The 20,086-nt window shown below is 60.2% G+C and overlaps 2 protein-coding genes across 4 annotated transcripts in view; both read left to right on the top strand.

Annotated features, from left to right (window-relative positions):
• TRPM2 (transient receptor potential cation channel subfamily M member 2) overlaps nucleotides 1–20,086 on the top strand; it is a 165,266-nt gene that overhangs the window by 28,797 nt on the left and 116,383 nt on the right. The window lies entirely within an intron of this gene.
• Nucleotides 1–20,086, top strand: part of PFKL (phosphofructokinase, liver type) — a 66,967-nt gene that overhangs the window by 32,774 nt on the left and 14,107 nt on the right. The window contains exons 2-6 of one of the 3 annotated variants that reach the window (XM_050784418.1): nucleotides 6,542–6,676; nucleotides 13,269–13,342; nucleotides 17,552–17,629; nucleotides 18,711–18,900; nucleotides 19,586–19,751. In XM_050784418.1, coding sequence (XP_050640375.1) covers nucleotides 6,592–6,676; nucleotides 13,269–13,342; nucleotides 17,552–17,629; nucleotides 18,711–18,900; nucleotides 19,586–19,751 — 593 coding nt within the window. In that variant the 5' untranslated portion in view covers nucleotides 6,542–6,591. Of the gene's footprint in view, nucleotides 1–6,519; nucleotides 6,677–10,785; nucleotides 10,889–13,268; nucleotides 13,343–17,551; nucleotides 17,630–18,710; nucleotides 18,901–19,585; nucleotides 19,752–20,086 lie in introns of those variants that run through there. The other 2 variants (XM_050784417.1, XM_050784419.1) reach the window with 2 other exon arrangements.

The following is a 20,086-nucleotide window of genomic DNA, read 5'->3' as shown; positions in this document are numbered from 1 at the left end:
TGTGCAGACAGTCGAAGGTGACCCTCCAGGACGGCCAGACCACTGCTTGCGTCGTGGCCTCTAGCTGTGAGATAACGTCAGGTTGACGTGTTCTCACGCTAGGCACGCTAGGCACAGTAGATAAGGTGGAAACCAGGAGCCTTTCATGTGACCAGGGCCAGTCAGAAGTCAACGTGGTGGATTGGCACCCAAGAGGGAGCCACCTTTGTCCCCATGGGGTGATGGGGTGGGGCCGTGGCATCCAGGGCAGTTAGAGAGCTGGCCAGGGCGATCCCAGATGCTGCAGACACGCCACCCATCAGGGCCCAGCGCCCGCCACTCCACAGCCTTCTCCCTCCCCAATTGCACACTGGCCATGAAGTCCTCTGGCCCCTGTTCCCAGGCACGGACCCAGCCTTCCCCCTCAGCCCAGTGCTCTGCTGACACCTGGGGTCTCACCTTGGGGGCCCGGGAACCCCAGTCTCATCAGAATTCCTCTACAGACAGGTCCAGGAGGACCCTGCCCCTGGGCCCAGCATCCCTTCGTGGGGGTTGGTAGTTCCCACTGCGCTCACGTGATTGTCCTCAAACTCTGTACCGCTCTTCTTTTGGACTTGAGCCCTGAGGTCCTACCCTCCCGTCATCCAACTGCACGGGGCTCTGGGGGCTCCTCCACCAGCCACAGCTCAATTCCCTTAGAAACCGCGAGGATTCCGTTCAGAGGCATGGGTGGGTGGAGAGTGCATGGAAGAATCCCCTCCTTCTGCCCCGCAATCACCGGGCTGAGGACCAGGAAGGCGGGGACGGGGCCTCTTGAGGGCTTGTGTGTGCATCTCAGCAGTCGGCAGTCTCCGCTGCTCTCTATAAGCATGTGTTCATTTGGTGTTTTAAAATGTAATTAGAAAACCACAAAAGAATGACTATCTTTCACTGGGTGGCCGGGCTGCCGCCCCCACCCCGCCGTCCCCACAGCCTCACGCTCCTCCTGCCACCTGCCTTTAGACACCAGGCCTTCCCCGGGCTCGGCTGTCTCTCTGAGGGGACGGAGGTTTGTCTCCTTCCTCCGGCCACTGGAGCGAGGTCTGCCCACGTGACAGGCCTGCCATCTGCTGCTGAGCGTCTGAGCACATGCGCGGGCAGGTTGTTCACACAGGCAGCTGCGGTGCACAGAGCGGTCTACACGGCCTGCGCCGGCCCACAGAGCGGTCTACACAACCTGCGCCAACCCACAGAGCGGTCTACACAGCCTGCGCCAACCCACAGAGCGGTCCACACAATCTGTGCCAATCCACAGAGCGGTGTACACAACCTGCACCAACCCACAGAGCGGTCTACACAGCCTGCGCCAACCCACAGAGCGGTCTACACAATCTGTGCCAATCCACAGAGCGGTGTACACAATCTGTGCCAATCCACAGAGTGGTCTACACAGCCTGTGGCCCACAGAGCGGTCTACACAGCCTGCGCCGGCCCACAGAGCGGTCTACACAATCTGTGCCAACCCACAGAGCGGTCTACACAATCTGTGCCAACCCACAGAGTGGTCTACACAGCCTGCGCCGGCCGACAGAGCGGTCTACACAACCTGCATCGGTCCACAGAGCAGTCTACACAGCCTGTTCCACCTCCCATGTTCCTTTCCTAGGGTGGCTGTGACAAAGGACCCCAGGCCAGAGGGTCAAATAACAGACATGATTCTCCCACAGACCTGGAGGCTGGGGTCCGAGCCAGGGTGCGACAGGGCCGGTTCCTGAGGCCCCTCCCCTGGGCTGGCAGATGCCATCGTCTCCTCGCTGTGTCCTCACAGGGTCATCATAGTCTCCTCGCTGTGTCCTCACAGGGTCATCCGTGTGTGTGTCTGTCCTCATCTCCTCTTCTCACAGGACACAGTCAGACTGGATCAGAGCCAGCCTAACGGCCTCATTTTTAACTTAATTGCCCCTCTTTGTTTTTGTTTGTTTTGTTTGTTTGCTTTGAGATGGTGTCTCGCTCTGTCGCCCAGGCTGGAGTGCAGTGGCCGGATCTCAGCTCACTGCAACCTCCGCCTCCTGGGTTCAAGTGATTCTCCTGCCTCAGCCTCCTGAGTACCTGGGACTACAGGCACCCGCCACCACGCCCAGCTAATTTATATGTGTGTGTGTGTGTGTGTGTGTGTGTGTGTGTGTATATATATATATATATATTTTTTTTTTTTTTTGAGACGGAATCTTGCTCCGTCGCCCAGGCTGGAGTGCAGTGGCCGGATCTCAGCTCACTGCAAGCTCCGCCTCCCTGGTTCACGCCATTCTCCTGCCTCAGCCTCCCGAGTAGCTGGGATTACAGGCGCCCGCCACCTCGTCCGGCTAGTTTTTTGTATTTTTTTTTTTTTTTTTTTTGAGATGGAGTCTTGCTCTGTCGCCCAGGCTGGAGTGCAGTGGCTGGATCTCGGCTCACTGCAAGCTCCGCCTCCCGGGTTCACGCCATTCTCCTGCCTCAGCCTCCCGAGTAGCTGGGACTACAGGCGCCCGCCACCTCGCCCGGCTAGTTTTTTGTACTTTTTAGTAGAGACGGGGTTTCACCGTGTTAGCCAGGATGGTCTCGATCTCCTGACCTCGTGATCCGCCCGTCTCGGCCTCCCAAAGTGCTGGGATTACAGGCTTGAGCCACCGCGCCCGGCCCTTTGTATTTTTTTAAGTAGAGACGGGGTTTCACTGGGTTAGCCAGGAAGGTCTTGATCCCCTGACCTCGTGATCCGCCCGTCTCGGCCTCCCAAAGTGCTGGGATTACAGGTGTGAGCCACTGCGCCCGCCCTGTTTGTTTGTTTTGTTTTGTTTTGTTTTTCTTGAGACAGCATCTCACTCTGTCGCCCAGGCTGGAGTGCAGTGGTGCTATCAATCACGGCTCACTGCAGCCTTGACCTCCCAGGCTCAAGAGATCCTCCTACTTCAGCCTCCTTACCAGCCGGGACCACAGGCACATGCCACCACGCCTGGCTTTATAATTTTTTTTGTAGAGATGGGGGATTTTGCCCTGTTGGCCAGGCTGGTCTCGAACTCCTGGTCTCTAGTGATTTATCCTCCCACCTTGGTGTCCCAAAGTGCTGGGATAACAGGCATGAGGTACCGTGCCCAGCCTTAGCCACCCCTTTAGAGACCTCACAGTGCCACTGCAGTCATGAGGGGCGAGGGCTTCGACCCATAGGTCTTGGGGAGATGGACATTCTCCTTGGCCAAGCTCAGGTCAGATTCCTCTGAGTCTTCTTCTAGATGAAGCCTCAGGCTTGGGCTCCAGCCCTGGTCCACTTAGTCCAGCTCAGCCGGAGTCCTGCGGAGTCAGGTTAGCAAGTGTTGTGTGTACTTCTGCATAACATCCCCACCACCTACAGCAGCTGTTTGAATCCCTCGGGGGCTGGGGTGGCCTCAGGGGCAGGCCCTGCCCTTGGTCTCTGCTCAGGTGTCACTGTTCGGAAATTGTCAATAATTAATGAACAAAGAGATCTGAATTCTGCCGTGCTGAGCCCTACGGCCGTCGTGCCGGAGGTGCTGTGGGCTACGGGACTGGCCGGCTCCGGGTCGGGGCATTCTAAACACCCAGGTGGAGAATCGGTGGACACTGGGCTCAGAAGAGTCAATATTTCTGGAAAAGATTAGACTCAAGATAGCAAATCAGGCTGGAGCTCTGGGCTCAGAATCTTAAGTGGATTAAAAGCACCCCTCACCCACCTGCCCTGTAACTGGAGCTCCTGCACGCTCCATTATACTAACCCGGGTGATTCAGGATGCATTCAAAGAGGCCTCAGCTCTTCTGCGAATTCCCAGGGACCTCAGGGCTTGCAGAGCTTCCCCTTCCTGGGAAGGCTGGGCTGGCACCTGCAGGCAGGGGTCCTCTCAGGGGTCCCAGGGACAGGTTCTGCTCAGTCTCTGGGACCCACACGCCACAGGAGGTTCCTCTTGCCACCCCTTCCCACCTGTGGCTTTTCCTACACCGTCTTCACCCTGGCTCTTAGCTGCTGGCTTAGGGTAGAATGGATCTGTTCACAATGGAAGTGCTCAATTCAGCATGGCTAAAGACTACCTAGCTCTCTTCTAAAAACACATCCCAAATGGCCAGGCATGGTGGCTCATACCTGGAATCCCAGTACTTTGGGAGACTGAGGCAGAAGGATCACTTGAGCCGAGGACTTAGAGACCAGCCTGGGCAACATAGCGAGATCCCTTCTCTACCAAAAATTAAACAAAATTAGCAGGGTGTGGTGGCATCCTCCCGTGGTCCCAGCTACTCAGGAGGCTGAGGTGGGAGGATCACTTGAGGCTAGGAGGCCAAGGCTGCAGTGAGCTATGATTATGCCACTGGAATCCAACCTGGGCGACAGAGTGAGACTCTGCCTCAAAAACAATACCCTACAGAGGAAATCCATTCTTGGCCGGGCGCGGTGGCTCAAGCCTGTAATCCCAGCACTTTGGGAGGCCGAGACGGGCGGATCACGAGGTCAGGAGATTGAGACCATCCTGGCTAACACAGTGAAACCCCGTCTCTACTAAAAAATACAAAAAACTAGCCGGGCGAGGTGGCGGCGCCTGTAGTCCCAGCTACTCGGGAGGCTGAGGCAGGAGAATGGCGTAAACCCGGGAGGCGGAGCTTGCAGTGAGCTGAGATCTGGCCATTGCACTCCAGCCTGGGCCACAGAGCGAGACTCCGTCTCAAAAAAAAAAAAAAAAAAAAAATCCACTTTCAAGTTTAGTGGCATTCACATCTCATGTAACCATGCCACTGCCATCTGCAGAGCTGTTCCAGCTTCCTGAATGGAAACTCTGGCCCCACGAAACACTCACTCCCCATTCCCCTCCCAACCCCTGGTACCCTCCACTCTACTTTCTGTCTCTATGAATCTGAATCCTCCAGGGATCTCATGGAAGTGGAATCACACAGTATCTGTCCTTTTGTGTCCATTTTATTTTACTCAGCATGGTGGCCCCAAGGTTCATCCATGTTGTAGCATGTGCTGGAATCTGCTTCCTTTTTAAGGCTTTGTAATATTCCAGCACATGGATCGACCACATTGTGTTCATCCAATGCTTTCCTCAGCAGACACCTGGGTGCTTCCACCTTCTGGCTGTTGTGAATAATGCTGCTATGAATATGTGTGTGCAAATATCTGTGTGAGTCTTTGCTTTGAATTCTTTAGGTATATACCCAGAGTAAAATCGCTGGATCACATGGTAATTCTATTTTTAATTTTTTGAAGAACTGCCATCCTGTTTTCCATAGCAGCTACACCGTTTCACATCCCCAGCAACACTGCACGAGGGTTCCAGCTTCCCTATATCCTTGGAACAGTGATTATTTTCTGCATTTTTCTTTCCTTTTTTTTTTTTTTTTTTTTTTTCGAGACGGAGTTTCGCTCTTGTTGCCCAGGCTGGAGTGCAATGGTGCAGTCTCCACTCAATGCAACCTCCACCTCCTGAGTTCAAGTGATTCTCATACCTCAGCCTCCCTTGTAGCTGGGATTACAGGCACCCACCACCACATTCAGCTAATTTTTATATTTTTAGTAGAGATGAGGTTTCGCCATGTTGGCTGGGCTGGTCTCGAACTCCTGACTCAGGTGATCCGCCCCTCTGGGCCTCCCAAAGTTCTGGGATTATGGGCGTAAGCCACTGCACCCAGCCTGTGTTTTTCTTTTATAGTAGCCATCCTAATGGGTATCAGGTGGTATCTCATTGTGGCTAAATCACGTATGTTTAAGAATTTATGCACACACACACACACACACACACACACACACACACACACACGATGAAGCTGCAAGAAAAGAGAGAGAATAATGACCCAAAATGTCAGCCCAAGGCTGCCTCAGGGTTAGACACAGGTGTCTTCTTAGCGCCTTTTAGCCCACGCATATGTGCTTGCGCAGTCTTTCGGCGTGTTTTCTAACATTTCACAATTAAATAAGGAGTAGTCGATATTCACAGCCACCATGTCCACCGTATATGTAGAGAAAAATGCACAAATCCTAGTGATCTGCCCGCTCAGCTTTCACAAACCGAACACACCGTGCGGTCAGGAGGCGGCTCTCCCGACCACCGGCTCTGCACCCCCAGGACCCGGGGACCAAGACTTTCCCAAGGGCCCAGCAAATGTGAGGAAGGAAGGAAGGAAAGGAGGGAGAGGGAGGGAGGAATGCTGGCTGCTTTCCAGCGCCCCGTTTGGGTTTGGCCTCTGCCGAGGCCTGAAGGCAGCCCTGAGGGCCCCTGGGTGGCAGGGAGGGGTGGTGGCTGCGGCCGACAGCAAAGAACCTCCCTGGACGTGCGGCCGCACTGGATGCAGCCCCGCCCTGGTCCCGGCCACATCCTCAAGACCACCGGGGTGTGGGGCTCTGCCCCGGGTCTCACTGCTCGGGGCCCGCGTTACATCGCACAGGCTCAGAAACGCACAGCGGAAAGGTGGCCCCGGCGGGCAGAGGGCGCCCGATTCCTGCTCCGTCCGCGGTCCGTCCTGCGAGGAGGCGCCAGGGGCGGACCCGGGGCGGGGCGGGCGCAGGGCGCGCGCGGGGCGGGGACGGGGACGGGGCGGGGACGGCGGCGCGGCGCAGGCGGCGGGAGTGCGAGCTGGGCCCGGGTCTCGGCCGCCGCCATGGCCGCGGTGGACCTGGAGAAGCTGCGGGCGTCGGGCGCGGGCAAGGCCATCGGCGTCCTGACCAGCGGCGGCGACGCGCAAGGTGGGCGGGGGTCCCGGCCGCGTCGCGGTGCAGGGGGTGGGGGGCGCCTCCGTCCCGGCCTCTCCGGAGCGCCCGCCGAGCCCTGGGACCCGGTTCTCGGGCCGGTCCGGCCTCCCTCCAGCCCCGGCCTCCTGCCCCGGCCTCCAGCCCCGGGTCCGTCCCCCGCTCCGCCCCGGCGCGGTCTCGGGCCTACGTGCGGCCGGCCACGTTCTCGGCCTCCGCCTGGGTCTTGGCGCCGCCCGCGCCCTGCCCGGAGGGTGTGTCCGACTCTGGGCTGCGGGGCAGGACCCCCGCGAGGATTCCCCAAGGCCACGTGAGCGGAGGGTGCCGGTCCCGCTGCCCCCAGAGCCTGGTCCTTCCTGGTTCTGAAGCGACCTGGGGACCCGGTGCCTCCCGAGAGCTGGCGCCAGGCTGCGGGTTTCCGGGACCTCCTCCCGCTGGGCGGGGGCGGGCTCACCCCCGGACCAGTCCGCCTCCTCGGGGCCCTCGCGGCTGCCTTCCGTGTGGGTCTAGCTGGGGAAGAGGGTGGTGGGGAGATGAGCTGCCCGGGGCCTTGAGCAAAGCCCCGTTGTCACTCTTTTTCCAGGGGTACTGGGGAGGCCCCAGGTGGTGGGGACTGAGAGTTGGCAGAGCTGGGTGGGGGTCCGGCCTGGGGGCGTGGTATCCTGGCACTCTCCCTCCTGGAGGCCTGGTCCTGCTGGCCTCCAGTATCTCTGGCCTGACATGTCCAGTGTGGCACCTGTGGCACAGGACACCACCTACCCTGACCCTCAGGAGGAGAGAGGAGAGGATTTACGAGACCAGAAGTGAGGTGCTGGGTTGGGAAGGGGCCCAGCCAGCACCCCAAAGCTGTACAGCGGGACCTGGTCTGTCTTTTAGAGTTCAGAAAATGGTTGAGAAAATGCAGACACACCCCCCTCAGCCAGCTTCAGGCACCTGACCCTCCTTTTCCGTATCTGGAAGCCAGGAAGAGGGAGGAGGAAGCTGGCCTTGACCAGGACCAAGCCAGGGAGGCAGGAGTGGCCCGTGGGTGTCGCTGTCTGAACCCCGGCCTGCGGAGGGCGCTCCTTCGGACCTGGCTGAGCCATGCCTGTTGTGAACCTTCTCACTGCTGTGGCTGGAGCGGGAGCTGCTGCTTGTTGCTGGCCACTGGCAGTGTCCTGGACGTGGCCTGGTGTGTTGTGGGCCCAGGTGGGAGAGGAGGTCCACGGCCTTGGAGGGCCACTGGCAGTGTCCTGGACGTGGCCTGGTGTGTTGTGGACCCAGGTGGGAGAGGAGGTCCACGGCCTTGGAGGGCCACTGGCAGTGTCCTGGAGCGTGGCCTGGTGTGTTGTGGGTCCAGGTGGGAGAGGAGGCCCATGGCCTTGGAGGGTGGACTCAGGAAGCTCCATCCCATGATATTAGACCAAGAAAGGGCCCGAGTCTGGAGGGCAGACGGGTTGCTGCAGGGCTGGCCTGCCTGCCCACCAGGGAGGCGCTTTCTTGGTGAGGCTGGCAAAGCCCCAAAGCCCACTCTGTGGCTCCCTGGAACACAGAGGGTCCCCGACCAGCTTCCTTGTCTGCAAAGTGGGAGCATCAGCAGCAGAGGGTTGGGAAGGTTCGGAGCCCGGGGTGGCACCCGTCCCCCCATCCCCCGCCGCCCTGCGCACAGACTAAACAGAACGGGGGCCCGCTGGAGGTCGCTGAAGGGCAAGCCTGGCAGGTGGTTCTTGGGCCAGCGGGGCGGGGGGCGCACCCAGAGTGGCAGACAGGCAGTTCTGGATGCTGGTGGAGGATCTGGAGATGGGAGGCCCCTCCTGACCCTGTGGGCAGGCCGGCTGGGTGGGCCTCCCATCTCCATCTGAGCTGGGAGTTCTGACTGCCCAGCGTGGCCCCAGTGCCTGGTATGGGGTGGGCAGCGCTTCCTGGCTGCAGCTGGGAGGGTGCCCACAGTGCACCTGCTGGCTGATCATGGTATCCCAGCTGGTCCTGTGTCTTCCTCTGTAAATGTCCTCCCTTCCCAAGCCCCTGGCAACTGCAGCGTCTCTGTGTCCAGGCTCCCACGCGTGGACAGGGAACAGGTGGTTTTCTGCAAGGGAGGAGGACTCCACACGCTTCCCCAGTTGAGGGCTGGGGCTGATTCAGGGAGGATGATGGGGGTGAGTAGGATGGGAGGAGCTGGCATTCTGGGCAGAACCAGAGTCCTTCTGTTTCATGAGTTCCTAAAAGCAGTCTGCGGGGCTCTCCCCGGCCACCGCTGCTGCCGCCGTGTGGCTTCCCATGGTGGGTGCTCTGTTTTCTTCTTGAGGCCCCACTGCCTTCCTAGAAAGGCTGATCCTGGGCGAGGGGAAGCCCATGGCCTAGTGTGCCCTTCTCTATGCCCTCTGTGTCAGCTGGGCAGCAGGAGAGTGGGGACTGGGAGGCACTTTCCGCCCCGATGCTGAAGTCTGCGTTTGTTGGATGTATGAGAACAGCCAGTCTCACCATCTGCCAGTGTTGCCCAGCCCTGGGACTTCTCAGGCCTCAGTTTCCCCTTCTGTGAAAAAGGGGGTTGGGGACAAGACAGGCCACCTTGCAAATTCCTTCCAGCCAGCCCAGAAGTCCTGTTCTGTGTGGCTCTGGGTCATGCCTTTCCTGTTGGGCAGGGGTCCGTGTTGTCGAGCAGGGGAGGGTGTTGTTCAAGGATGTCTATTTGCACAATAACCCGTGCAAAGGTTTATTTTGCACCTAGAAGATTTGAATCAGGCCGGGTGTGGTGTCTCGTGCCTGTAATCCCAGCACTTTGGGAGGCTGAGGTGGGCGGATCACCTGAGGTCAGGAGTTCAAGACCATCTTGGCTAACATGATGAAACCTCGTCTCTACTAAAAATACAAAAATTAACTGGGCGTGGTGGCACGCATCTGTAATCCAGCTGCTCAGGAGGCTGAGGCAGGAGAATCGCTTGAACCAGGAGGTGGAGGTTGCAGTGAGCCGAGATCGAGCCACTGCACTCCAGCCTGGGCAACAGAGCGAGACTCTGTTTCAAAAAACAAACAAAGAAAAAACCCCAAAAATCAACCAGGCTTGGTGGTGCGCGCCTGTAGTCCCAGCTACTCAGGAGGCAGAGGCAGGAGAATCACTTGAACCTGCGAGGCAGAGGTTGTAGTGAGCCAAGATCATGCCACTGCACTCCAGCCTGAGTGACAGAACGAGACTGTCTAAAAAAAAAAAAAAAAAGACAAAAAACAACCTGGCCTGCCTGTGCCCACCTTCATCTTGCCCTGGCCTGGGCACTTTTAATTCTCTGGGCCGTTTGTCTCTGCTCTGGCCCTGCAGAGGATACCACGCCCTGCCTTTCCCTGGCCGGGGTGTTTGGACGTTGGTTTCCTGTTATCGCAGGTGAGGACTTAGCTCCCTGGCCCGCACGCCTCCCCGACATCGTGGCGTCCTGTTTGGAGCCTTCAGGCTCATGCTTACATCCTTAGCTGATCATTAAACTTTGCGACCATTTCATGCTCACTGCTTTCTTGCCCAGGAGCTAATGGTGAGGAAAGGTCACTGGGAACCAGCACACCAACCTCAGACATCGATTTTCTTCCAGCCTTTTTTCCTGGGCAGGGGTGGCTGTCACCTGCTGGTAGTCAGTGGCAGGCCCACCGTCCTTCCTGTCCTCTGACTGCGTGGTGCTGGCGACTGCTGCCTGGGGTTTATTTTGAGAAAGAAAAGCCGATTAAAGGGCCACTAAGAAGGCCTTTTGAAGATTACAGCTTCCAGTGAGGTTGACAGAGAAACCCACTCCAGTCCCGTTCTAAAATCCAGCGTTTCCTCCTTCAGGCTGCAGCCAGTCCCGTTCTCAAATCCAGAGTTTCCTGGGACATGGCCACTTTGTTCTCCTCCCAAGGGCTTAACACAAAGCTGGGTTTTGGCAGCTTCATTGTCTCTGGGCGTCAAAGCAGCTTTTATTTTTCGGAGTGCCCTGAAGACATTTGGAAGCGAGGGGTACTCTTGCTGATCCCTGACCCTGGAGCCCCTTTGCTATTCCCAGACCCCCTGACAGGCCCACCAGGCCAGCTGCTGAGATGGCTGTGACCCTGGGCTGACCCGCCCGGTGGCACACAGACTCCGCCTGGAGCTGGGGAGACCAGAGAGGCTGTGTGGCTGGACGGCGGCCTGGGTGCACTGCTCCCGCCCTCTCCTTGCCCTGCCTGAGCTGCCTCCTGCCAGAGGTGGGCTTGGACCTGTGGTGGGACCAGGTCTGCAGGGAGGGCGAGGGAGGGACGGAGGCTTAGCTTCGGCCAGCTGTGGCTGAGTGGATCTCCCTCATTGCCCCCGACTCCGGTGAGGGTGGGGGACGGGGAGCCTGCAGTCACAGCACTGCCTTGGAAGCCCAGCCTGGGGCAGCAGGACTTGGCTCTGCCAACTGCTTTTGGTTGTCGGGTGCTTGGGGTGGCTCAGCTGTCTGGGGTAGGGGGCTCGGCTGTCTGGGGGGGGGGCTCAGCTGTCTGGGATGGGTAGGGGGGCTTGGCTGTCTGGGGTGGCTCAGCTGTCTAGGATGGGGCTGGGCCGTCTGGGTGTGTGTGGGATGCTTGCCGGGGTCGCGTCCCCGTTTCAGCTGTAGCAGCCCCGCGCCTATCTGTGTCTATCTGTGTGGGGATGTGAGGGAGGCACTGTTCCTTTAGAGACGGGGTTGCTTGCTCAAGTGGAGAAGCTGCCAGTGTGGGCAGCTCCAGCTCCCTGCAGGCTCTGTGTTCTGCCCGTTCTGACGTCTGTGCCGCTTCCTCCTGGACGGCTGCCGGGGTTGGCTCCAGCCCCTGCCCCGTCGGGATCCCCTGGCTGCTGGGTGGGGAGAGGGGGGAGAGGACCACCTGCTGAACCTGAGGATGGGTCTGGGTGCGTCCTGCCACTGCTGCCACCTGCTGGGCTCTGGAAGGTCCCTCACCCTCCCTCTGGGACCTTGTTGGATCCCTGTGGTGTGGGGATGGTGGCAGATACTCTGGCTGCTACATGGGAACCCTGCACAGTGTGCCAATCCCTGGGGTTTCTCAAGGCGTGGGGCCTCACCTCACACCTGCTCCCTCCTGCTGAGCCCCAGGTCAAGCTGGAGAGCGGATGAGAAGCGTTTGTAACCAGGGTAGAGGTCGAGGGTCCTCTCGTGGGGTCTCCATGTTCAAGGGAGCTGCCGAGGCTTGGGCAGGAGCCTCCAGCAAGTCAGCACCTCCACCTCTGTGAGTGTGGGGGGGGGAAGGCCAGGGGCTTTTGATGGGCACGAGGCTTGGGGACAGAGGACCCGCATGGCTTAGGGATAGATGGCATGGTATGGGTGCTGGGAGGGAGGCAGGAAGAGCAGGGCTGGTCCCAGGGGAAAGGGCACGCTCAGGCCTGTGACCCGGCCCCAGACCCCACTCAGTGGGGGGACCCCGGCCGCTGGCTTGGGGTTCTTCGTCTCTGAAGATCAGGTAGTCTTGGCTGCCCCTGTTGTATGAAGTCATGGATATCTTTTGAGTTGGGAGCTCTCAGGAAGAAGGTGTGGGGTGCATTAGCACCAGTGTTTCCTGGATGCCACCTCCCCCGTCAATGTCCCTGTCCGGGAAACCGGCTTTGCCAAGGCCCCCGCCAGGATGGGGAATTTCACTGCAGTCCCGGGAGCCCAGGGCAAGGGGACAGGAAAGAGGAGGTGACCTCAGAGCCTGGTGGCACCAGCGTCATGTCCAGGCTGGGGGGTGAGGGTGCCTGAGGCCCTGGGGCAGGGCAGTGCTGTCCCCAGGGTGGCTAAGGTCGGAGGGCCTCTGTTCTTATTCCCCCATCTCTTTGCAAAGGAAGGAGCCCATGCCCATTCCAGCGAGTGCCTCCTCAGTGCCCAGAGGTGCTCCCTGGGCCCCTCCATCCATGTGCTGCAGTCTGAATGTCTGGGGTGAGGGCTGGTGTGGGAGGTGCTGGCCTCTTTTCCACCTGCCCACTTTTTTTCCTGCTCTGTGGTCAAGGCCTGACCCCGTGGCCTGTGAGTGTGGGGGCTCCGTGGCAGAGGTTGGGGCGGTGGGGTGTGTTTGGGACAGCCACACACGCCTGGTTGCCACGCCCTGCATGGGATGTACCCAGTTTACCTCTGGGCACCATACTCCAGGTGCTCGGAAGCTGAAGCCTAGAGCCTGCTGGGTTCGCCCGAAACTCCACCCGGGGGCCCAGGGCTGGTCCTCAGGTTTCCTAGCCTGGCGCCTTCTGAGATGGGGAGGGCAACCAGGGCCTTCCCCCACCACCCACCCTCTGAGATGGACAGGGTGTCTAGGCTTCTCTCACCCCCTGCCCTCTGAGATGGGAAGGATGATCAGGCCTCTCCAACCCTCTACCCTCTGAGATGGGGAGGGCGTCCGGGGCCTCCCCACCCCCTGTCCTCTGAGATGGGGAGGGCATCCGGGGCCTCCCCACCCCCTGTCCTCTGAGATGGGGAGGGCGTCCGGGGCCTCCCCACCCCCTGTCCTCTGAGATGGGGAGGGCGTCCGGGGCCTCGCCACCCTCTGTCCTCTGAGATGGGGAGGGCGTCCGGGGCCTCCCCACCCCCTGTCCTCTGAGATGGGGAGGGCGTCCGGGGCCTTGCATGTCAGCGTGAGACTGACAGGTTTGCCCTGATCTCCACAGGCATGAACGCTGCTGTCCGAGCTGTGACGCGCATGGGCATTTATGTGGGTGCCAAAGTCTTCCTCATCTATGAGGTAAGGCCAAGGAGGGCCGTGTGTGTGCAGGGAGTGGGGGCCTCCTGAGGCACAGGCCGAGGTATGTTCTGTGTGGGTCACGGAACAGTGTGGGTCTGGGAGATGGGGTGGTCCTGGCCTGGAGGAGCTGACGGGTACTTGGTCGTGGGGAGTGCGAGGGGAGCTTGGGGCCAGGCCAAAGGCATCCGCAGAAAGAAGAGACCTGCTGATTCGGGGATTCAGCCCGGCTGGAGGCTCAGAGGCTGCAGGGGGCGGGCCTGGGGGCAGGGAAGGAGCTGGGTGGAGAGGGAGCCCAGGCCCTGCCTACAGTGATTGGGCCAGGCCCCACCCACCACACCCGTAGCCTGGGCCCTTGTCCTGCCCCGAGGCCTCTGTGAGTGGGGGCCAGGGACCTCACCATCTCCGCCCTTGTCCTCCCCAGCCTCCTGCCTCGCCACCCAAACCTGAGGAACAGCCCCTGGCAGCAGCTCTGCTGTGTCCATGTTCATTGTGTTCCCGTAGGAGCGGCGGATGCCCCCCTGCCTCAGCCCCAGTCCCCGTGGGAGATTTGGGGCTCGCCCTCCGTCCTGGGTATTTACACACGCACACTTGCACTCACACGTGCGCACACACGGGCACATTCACACACTTGGGCCACACCACGCAGGCACAGGCTGCACTCTTGTCTGATGGTTTTGCACAAGGCCTTTTGCTATTTTGTTACCACTTTTTACATAATATGTAGCTGTTTATATAAAATGTAGCAACCCCAGCTCTACAGCTCCAGGCACTCAGCCCCACTCCGCTCACTGCTCACCGCTCACTGCTCACTGCCCTGGGTCCCAGTTCCCCACCTTGGCCCCCACCTGGGCCCCACCTGCCCAGCCCTCCCTCTGCAGGACTGTGTGAGTGGATGAGTGAGTGGGCAGTCTGTGCTGGCCCGTCCTCTCCCTGTGGCTAGGCTGGGGTGAGGCTGGGGCCCTGCCAGTGTCGATTGGGAAGCAGGTCTCAGAGCCCTGGGGAGCTGGGTGTGGGGGCCCCTCCAGGCAGGCTGGGCTGTGTCCCTACGAAACTTCCTGCCACCTGCTCGACCTCCAGTTTCTTCTAAGTGGCAAAGGGCAGAAATTAGGGTTTTCCTGACCCCCATACATTCGTGGTTGGGACAGACTCCTGTGGCAAAAGACAGAAAACAAGTTCATCAGTGCAGGGTATGTCCTGGAAAAGGGGAGAAGAGGCACTTGGCCGTGCCTGGAGTCCTGGCTTCTGCAGAGCCCAAGCAGAGACCAGTGCGCCTGGAGAAGCCGAGGGGTACAGGCACGCAGTGTGAGGGCCCTCGGAGGTGGGGGAATGCGGGAGAGTGAGTTTATGGGAAAAGGAATGAAGGGGGGTGGGCGCGGGTCCTGGGGCTGTCTCTGGGTGCGGAGGGTTCTGAGGGGCATTTACGTCCCGTCCAGGAGGCAACAGGAGGAGCGTTAGTCTTAGGATGCTGTGTGTTGCTTTCCTCTGGAAGGGAGGCGAGGCTGAGAGCTTCCCTGCACCTGCTGCCTAGTGGGCTTTAGGTCAGAAACATCCACATCTAAGAGGTAGATTTTGAGGTGAGACATTCTGGTATAGCGGCCCGGGGAGACTTCCCCTCCATCCTGCGAAGATTCTTGGAAAAATCTACTTGCGAAAGGCGGTTTACTAGAGCAAAGGTGCTGGCATTCACTGTGAACAGGCGTGGAGAGGTGGGGCGAAGATGCTGACCTGACCTCCTCCCAGGGCAAAGGGACATGGGCAGCCTGGATGATTCTAGAGGGGGAGGAAATTTTTTTTTTTTCTTCGAGACACAGTCTCACTCTGTTCCCCAGGCCGGAGTGCACTGGCACAATCTTGGCTCACTGCAACCTCCGCCTCCCGGGTTCAAGCGATTCTCCTGCCTCAGCCTCCCGAGTAGCTGGGATTATAAGCACCCGCCACCACACCCGGCTGTTTTTTGTATTTTTAGTAGAGACGGGGTTTCACCATGTTGGCCAGGATGGTCTCGAACTCCTGACCTCTGGTGATCCACCCGCCTTTGCCTCCCAAAGTGTTGGGATTACAGGCGTGAGCCGCTGCGCACGGCCATAAATGGTTTTTAGGGGATTCAATGGGCTTGGACAGCGTCTGTTGGCCCTGGTGACTACCTGCCCAGGTGTGTTGGCAGACACAGGTCTTTCTTCCTGCGATGACCTCAGTGCAGGGAAACTCAGGGAGGGGGACTGGCAGTCACTGTTCCTTTCCCCAGCAGCTGTGGGCTTTAGGCAGATGCGGGGGCTTCAGGGAGCAGCCACATCCTGAGCTTGGAGGAGGCAGAGGGTCGAGAGGCAGGAGGGGAGGTCAAGGAGACCTGTGGCTGCGCCCGTTCACATCAGACTGCATGCATTTTGGGTTTCTGAGCCCAGCACTGCTTTCCTTCAGCAGGGAGACTGATCGCTTCTTCTTGGGGATGTCGTTAGGGCAGAAAGGGAGGGTGGCCTTGGAGGGGAAAACCCTTCTCAGTTCTGACACAAAGGAGGGCTCATAACCGAGCTGCTCTTATCCTCCCAGGCAGAGCCCAGAGCGCAGTGGGGAGGGCCCTGAGCCTGGGTCCAGGCCTGCAGGGGTGAGAGGAGGGGATGGGATGAGAGGGGAAGGAGGGGTGAGCTGGGCCTAGGAGGATAGATATGGAGAAGAAGTGGGTGGAGAGGGGCAAACCTCTTCTAGAAGGTTCCAAGGGTAAGGGGAGGTTGTGTCTGAGACTGATTCCAGCAGACCTGAACCACTGACCTTGTGGGGTCTCTGGGGACTCCTGGGCTGGCCACACCTGCCTGCCCCTCTGCCCAGTGGAGCAGGGGCCTGGCTGGCACCTGGGCTCTGTATTGGGTCCTGAGTTTTGCAGACAGATCTGTGTTTGGTGGCCTCCTGCTCAGGTGGGGCTGTGGGTTTGGAATCATTTTCCTGTTTTCCTTGTGCCTGGCTCAGGGCTGGTACAACCACAGGGGGCCAGGCTGGCCTGGCCTGAGCCAGAGGAAGTAGCTCTGTGGTCCCTCAGATCAGCCCCTGAGATGGGGTGGAGCACCTGTCCTCCAACCCAGCTGGTGGGGAAGGGAGGCTGCCAGGCTTCGAGCCTGCCATGGCCAGAGTGGGGATGTTCGCGTGCCCCGCAGCGTGCACTGTCCCTTGACCCCTGCCTGGTTGAGGCACTTGCCCTCCTGGCCCCCAGGGCCCTGACACCCGGCTGGGGAGGAGGCAGAGGGAGGAGCAGAAGCCCCGGCCGAGGAATGGCTGCTTTACTGCTTCACCTCACGGCCCGGAGAAGGCTGCTGACGCATGGAGGAACCGGGGGCTGCACGGAGGAGGCCGCCCTTCTCTCCATACCCTTAGTGAAACACAGTCATGAGGGCCCCTCCCCTCAAACAACAAGAAAGGGCTGGGCGTGCAGTAGGAAACGGGCACGTGGCTTGGAGGCTGTGCAGGTCCAGTCTGGGAAACCCCAGGTAGAACCGCACGAGGGGCAGATCCATGGCACCGGATGGAAGGCCCGGTGTGGCCAGCGTGGCGGGACGCGGAGCCTGAGCCCCTGCCCAGGGTGTTGCCGGCCCTACGGGCGATGGCCATTTGGGTCCACTGGACCCAGCAGCCCCCTCAGGCGGGGACCTGCCTGAAACACGGGCGCATCCCTGTAGGGAGGTGTGTGTGTTCTCAGCTGCCCACTGTGGTGGGCAGATGGTAGCCCGGGCTGTTCACACGGTCGCCACACAGCAGGAGCACCCCACTGGCCACACGCCCAGGAGGACTCCAGCGGGGACAGAAGGAGCCACACACAGCAGCCTCTGCGGTGTCGTTTCTAGGACGTTCAGAACAGGCAGACCTGGGATGCACCCTCAGGAGCTGGATGGCGGGCTCCGCTGGGGCCTCAGGGGCGCTGAGCCTGCCTGTGTGGATCCGGGTGGGGTGAGGGAGCTCAGACAGGCCCCTGCACCAAAGCGCTCACCAGCTCACCACAGGAGTCACATCCCGGGACACACGGGCTCACCAGCCGTGCAGAGGGTGTCGAGCCCCCTGTGGGGCACCCAGACCCCATTACCCCAGGCCCTGGGAGTGGTAGGGCCTCACAGTCAGCCCCCTGAGCCAGCTATCTGCTGGTGGGGTGAAAGTCCTGCTCCCAGACCTCATGCTGCCAGCCGCCATGGGGTCCCCTATCTCATGCCTGCCCCACTCTGATTTCAGGGTTACGAGGGCCTCGTGGAGGGAGGTGAGAACATCCAGCAGGCCAACTGGCTGAGCGTCTCCAACATCATCCAGCTGGTAAGGCCCGGGAACGTGGATGCATGTGTGCCCATGGACTTGCAGACACATAGAGACAGACCTGCACACACGGACACACAGACGTGCACACAGACACACACACAGATGCGCACACACACAGATGCGTGCACACACAGACGCGCACAGACCTGTGCACACACAGGCGTACACAGACGTGTGCGCACACACAGATGTGCACACACAGAGACACACAGGCGGTTGCACACATACAGACACAGATGCGTGCACACACACAGACACGTGCACACACAGACGCGTGCACACACACACAGACACGTGCACACACACACAGACACGTGCACACACACACGTGCACACACACACAGACGCGTGCACACACACAGATGCGTGCACACACAGACATGGAGACAGACACAGGGATAGACACATGCAGACACGTAAATACAGAGATACACACATAGATACACAGATGCACACACAGGGACACAGATACAGGAACATACAGACATATGTACTCAGAGTCACACACACACACGTGCCGCACCCCACGGGGCTCCGGTTCAGGCCGACCCTGTCATCTGCTGCCATGGAGTTGTTGGGTCATAGGGTCCTGGGGTTGCCAGGGGCCAGGAGGGCCTGGAGATATGGCGGTGCTGGGTCCTGGGGGAGCCCTGGCTGAGGCTGGCTTTAAGGGGCTGCGTGAGCACACCTGGAGCTGCTGCGGCTCGTGCCCTGGAGGCCCCGGCCAGTTCCCTGAGTTGGTGCAGGGCCTGTGTGTGCACATGGGCACACACGTGTGTGGCGGTCTATGCATGTGAGTGTGTATTGTGTTTTCCGGTTTCCAGAGCCTTCCACTCTATTACCTTGGGGCTTCCCGAGCCCAGGGCTGGAGGGACATCGTCCTCCTCTTTGTCTGTCCCAGGAGAAAGGCCCAGGGAGGTGGGGCCACTTCAGGTTTCCAGAGACCCTGGGGCTTCCGCCTCTCACTCTGCAGGGTCCGCCAGTCCCCTTGCTGCCCAGTCCTGGGGTCCCTCCGATGATCCCCAAGGGCTGTCTGCCGCCTGCCACGTCCCTGAAGTTTCTGCCCACTTCTGTGCAGGGCGGCACTATCATTGGCAGCGCCCGCTGCAAGGCCTTTACCACCCGGGAGGGGCGCCGGACAGCGGCCTACAACCTGGTTCAGCACGGCATCACTAACCTGTGCGTCATCGGTGGGGACGGCAGCCTCACGGGTGCCAACATCTTCCGCAGCGAGTGGGGCAGCCTGCTGGAGGAGCTGGTGGCGGAAGGTGGGTCTGTGCCCGGCGCACTGGAGGCCCTGGGGTTTTGTTTGGCCGCTGCTGCCAGGCGTGGGAATGGGCAGGACAGAGGGAGGAGGGAGTCCTGGGTACCCCGAGGCAGATGAGCGGCTGTCTGGCCGCTGGCCAGGGTGGAGTGGCGCCCGCCAGGGCAAGCTGGGATGTCTCCCAGAGATGGAGGTCAGGGCTCAAGCCTCAGGGAGGCGACCCGGGCAGTGCCTGGGGCTGGTGGAGGCCGGCGTGGCTCACCCTATGCCCCAGGGACAAGTCTCTGTGATTGATCTGAGGGAGATTCTGGACAGGCGTGGTCACAGTTTGCAGAAATAGAGTTAAAGTTGGGGTGACATTAAGACACAGAGTCCCGACCGAGATTGCCGCTTGGAAAGTGGCCACTTGGAGCCTTGTCTGTTCCGTGTCCCTCGTGTGGAGGACCCTGAGGTGAGGCCTTGGCCACTCTGCGAGGCACCCCAGAGGTCCCCCGTCTGCACTCAGCCCCAGCGGATCCAGCCGTGCTGCTGCAGGGTTCTGGATGGGAGGAGGCTGAGCTTGGAACTCCGGGGCCCCTGCCAGGCTGCACACCTGGGATGCGGGAGAAAGGGTGGCAGGAGAGGGGTCTCTGGCCCTGTGGTGGGGCTAGTGGAGCCTCAGCCAGGCCCTCCTGCTGCTCTTGGCCCAGGTAAGATCTCAGAGACCACAGCCCAGACCTACTCGCACCTGAACATCGCGGGCCTGGTGGGCTCCATCGATAACGACTTCTGCGGCACCGACATGACCATTGGCACGGACTCGGCCCTCCACCGCATCATGGAGGTCATCGATGCCATCACCACCACCGCCCAGAGGTGAGTGAGGCTGGTGCCAGCTGCCAGCTCAGGGCCCCTCCTCCCTGCAAGGTGGTGAGGTGGCCTCGGGGTGACGGCCATCCGCAAGGGCAGTGGACTCTGGTAGCCCCAGCCTCCAGGCTAGCCGCCCTCAGCCCCCAGCTCGGGAGATGCATAGCAGATTCCACTCCCACTCTGCCAGGCTGCGGGGGGCCTTTGTGCAGCCCCTTCTGAGGGGCAGCTGCTTGCCCTGGGGTGTGATGCCCCCCAAAGGAAGTCCTGGGCTGGCCAGGCCTGGGCTCAGCAAATGACCCTCAGACTTGGAGCAGATCGGTCGAAACCAGCCCAGAGGCTGG

Source organism: Macaca thibetana, chromosome 3 (genome assembly GCF_024542745.1).
Source record: "Macaca thibetana thibetana isolate TM-01 chromosome 3, ASM2454274v1, whole genome shotgun sequence".
Lineage (NCBI taxonomy): Eukaryota > Metazoa > Chordata > Mammalia > Primates > Cercopithecidae > Macaca > Macaca thibetana.
This window is presented reverse-complemented; position numbering and strand designations above follow the sequence as displayed.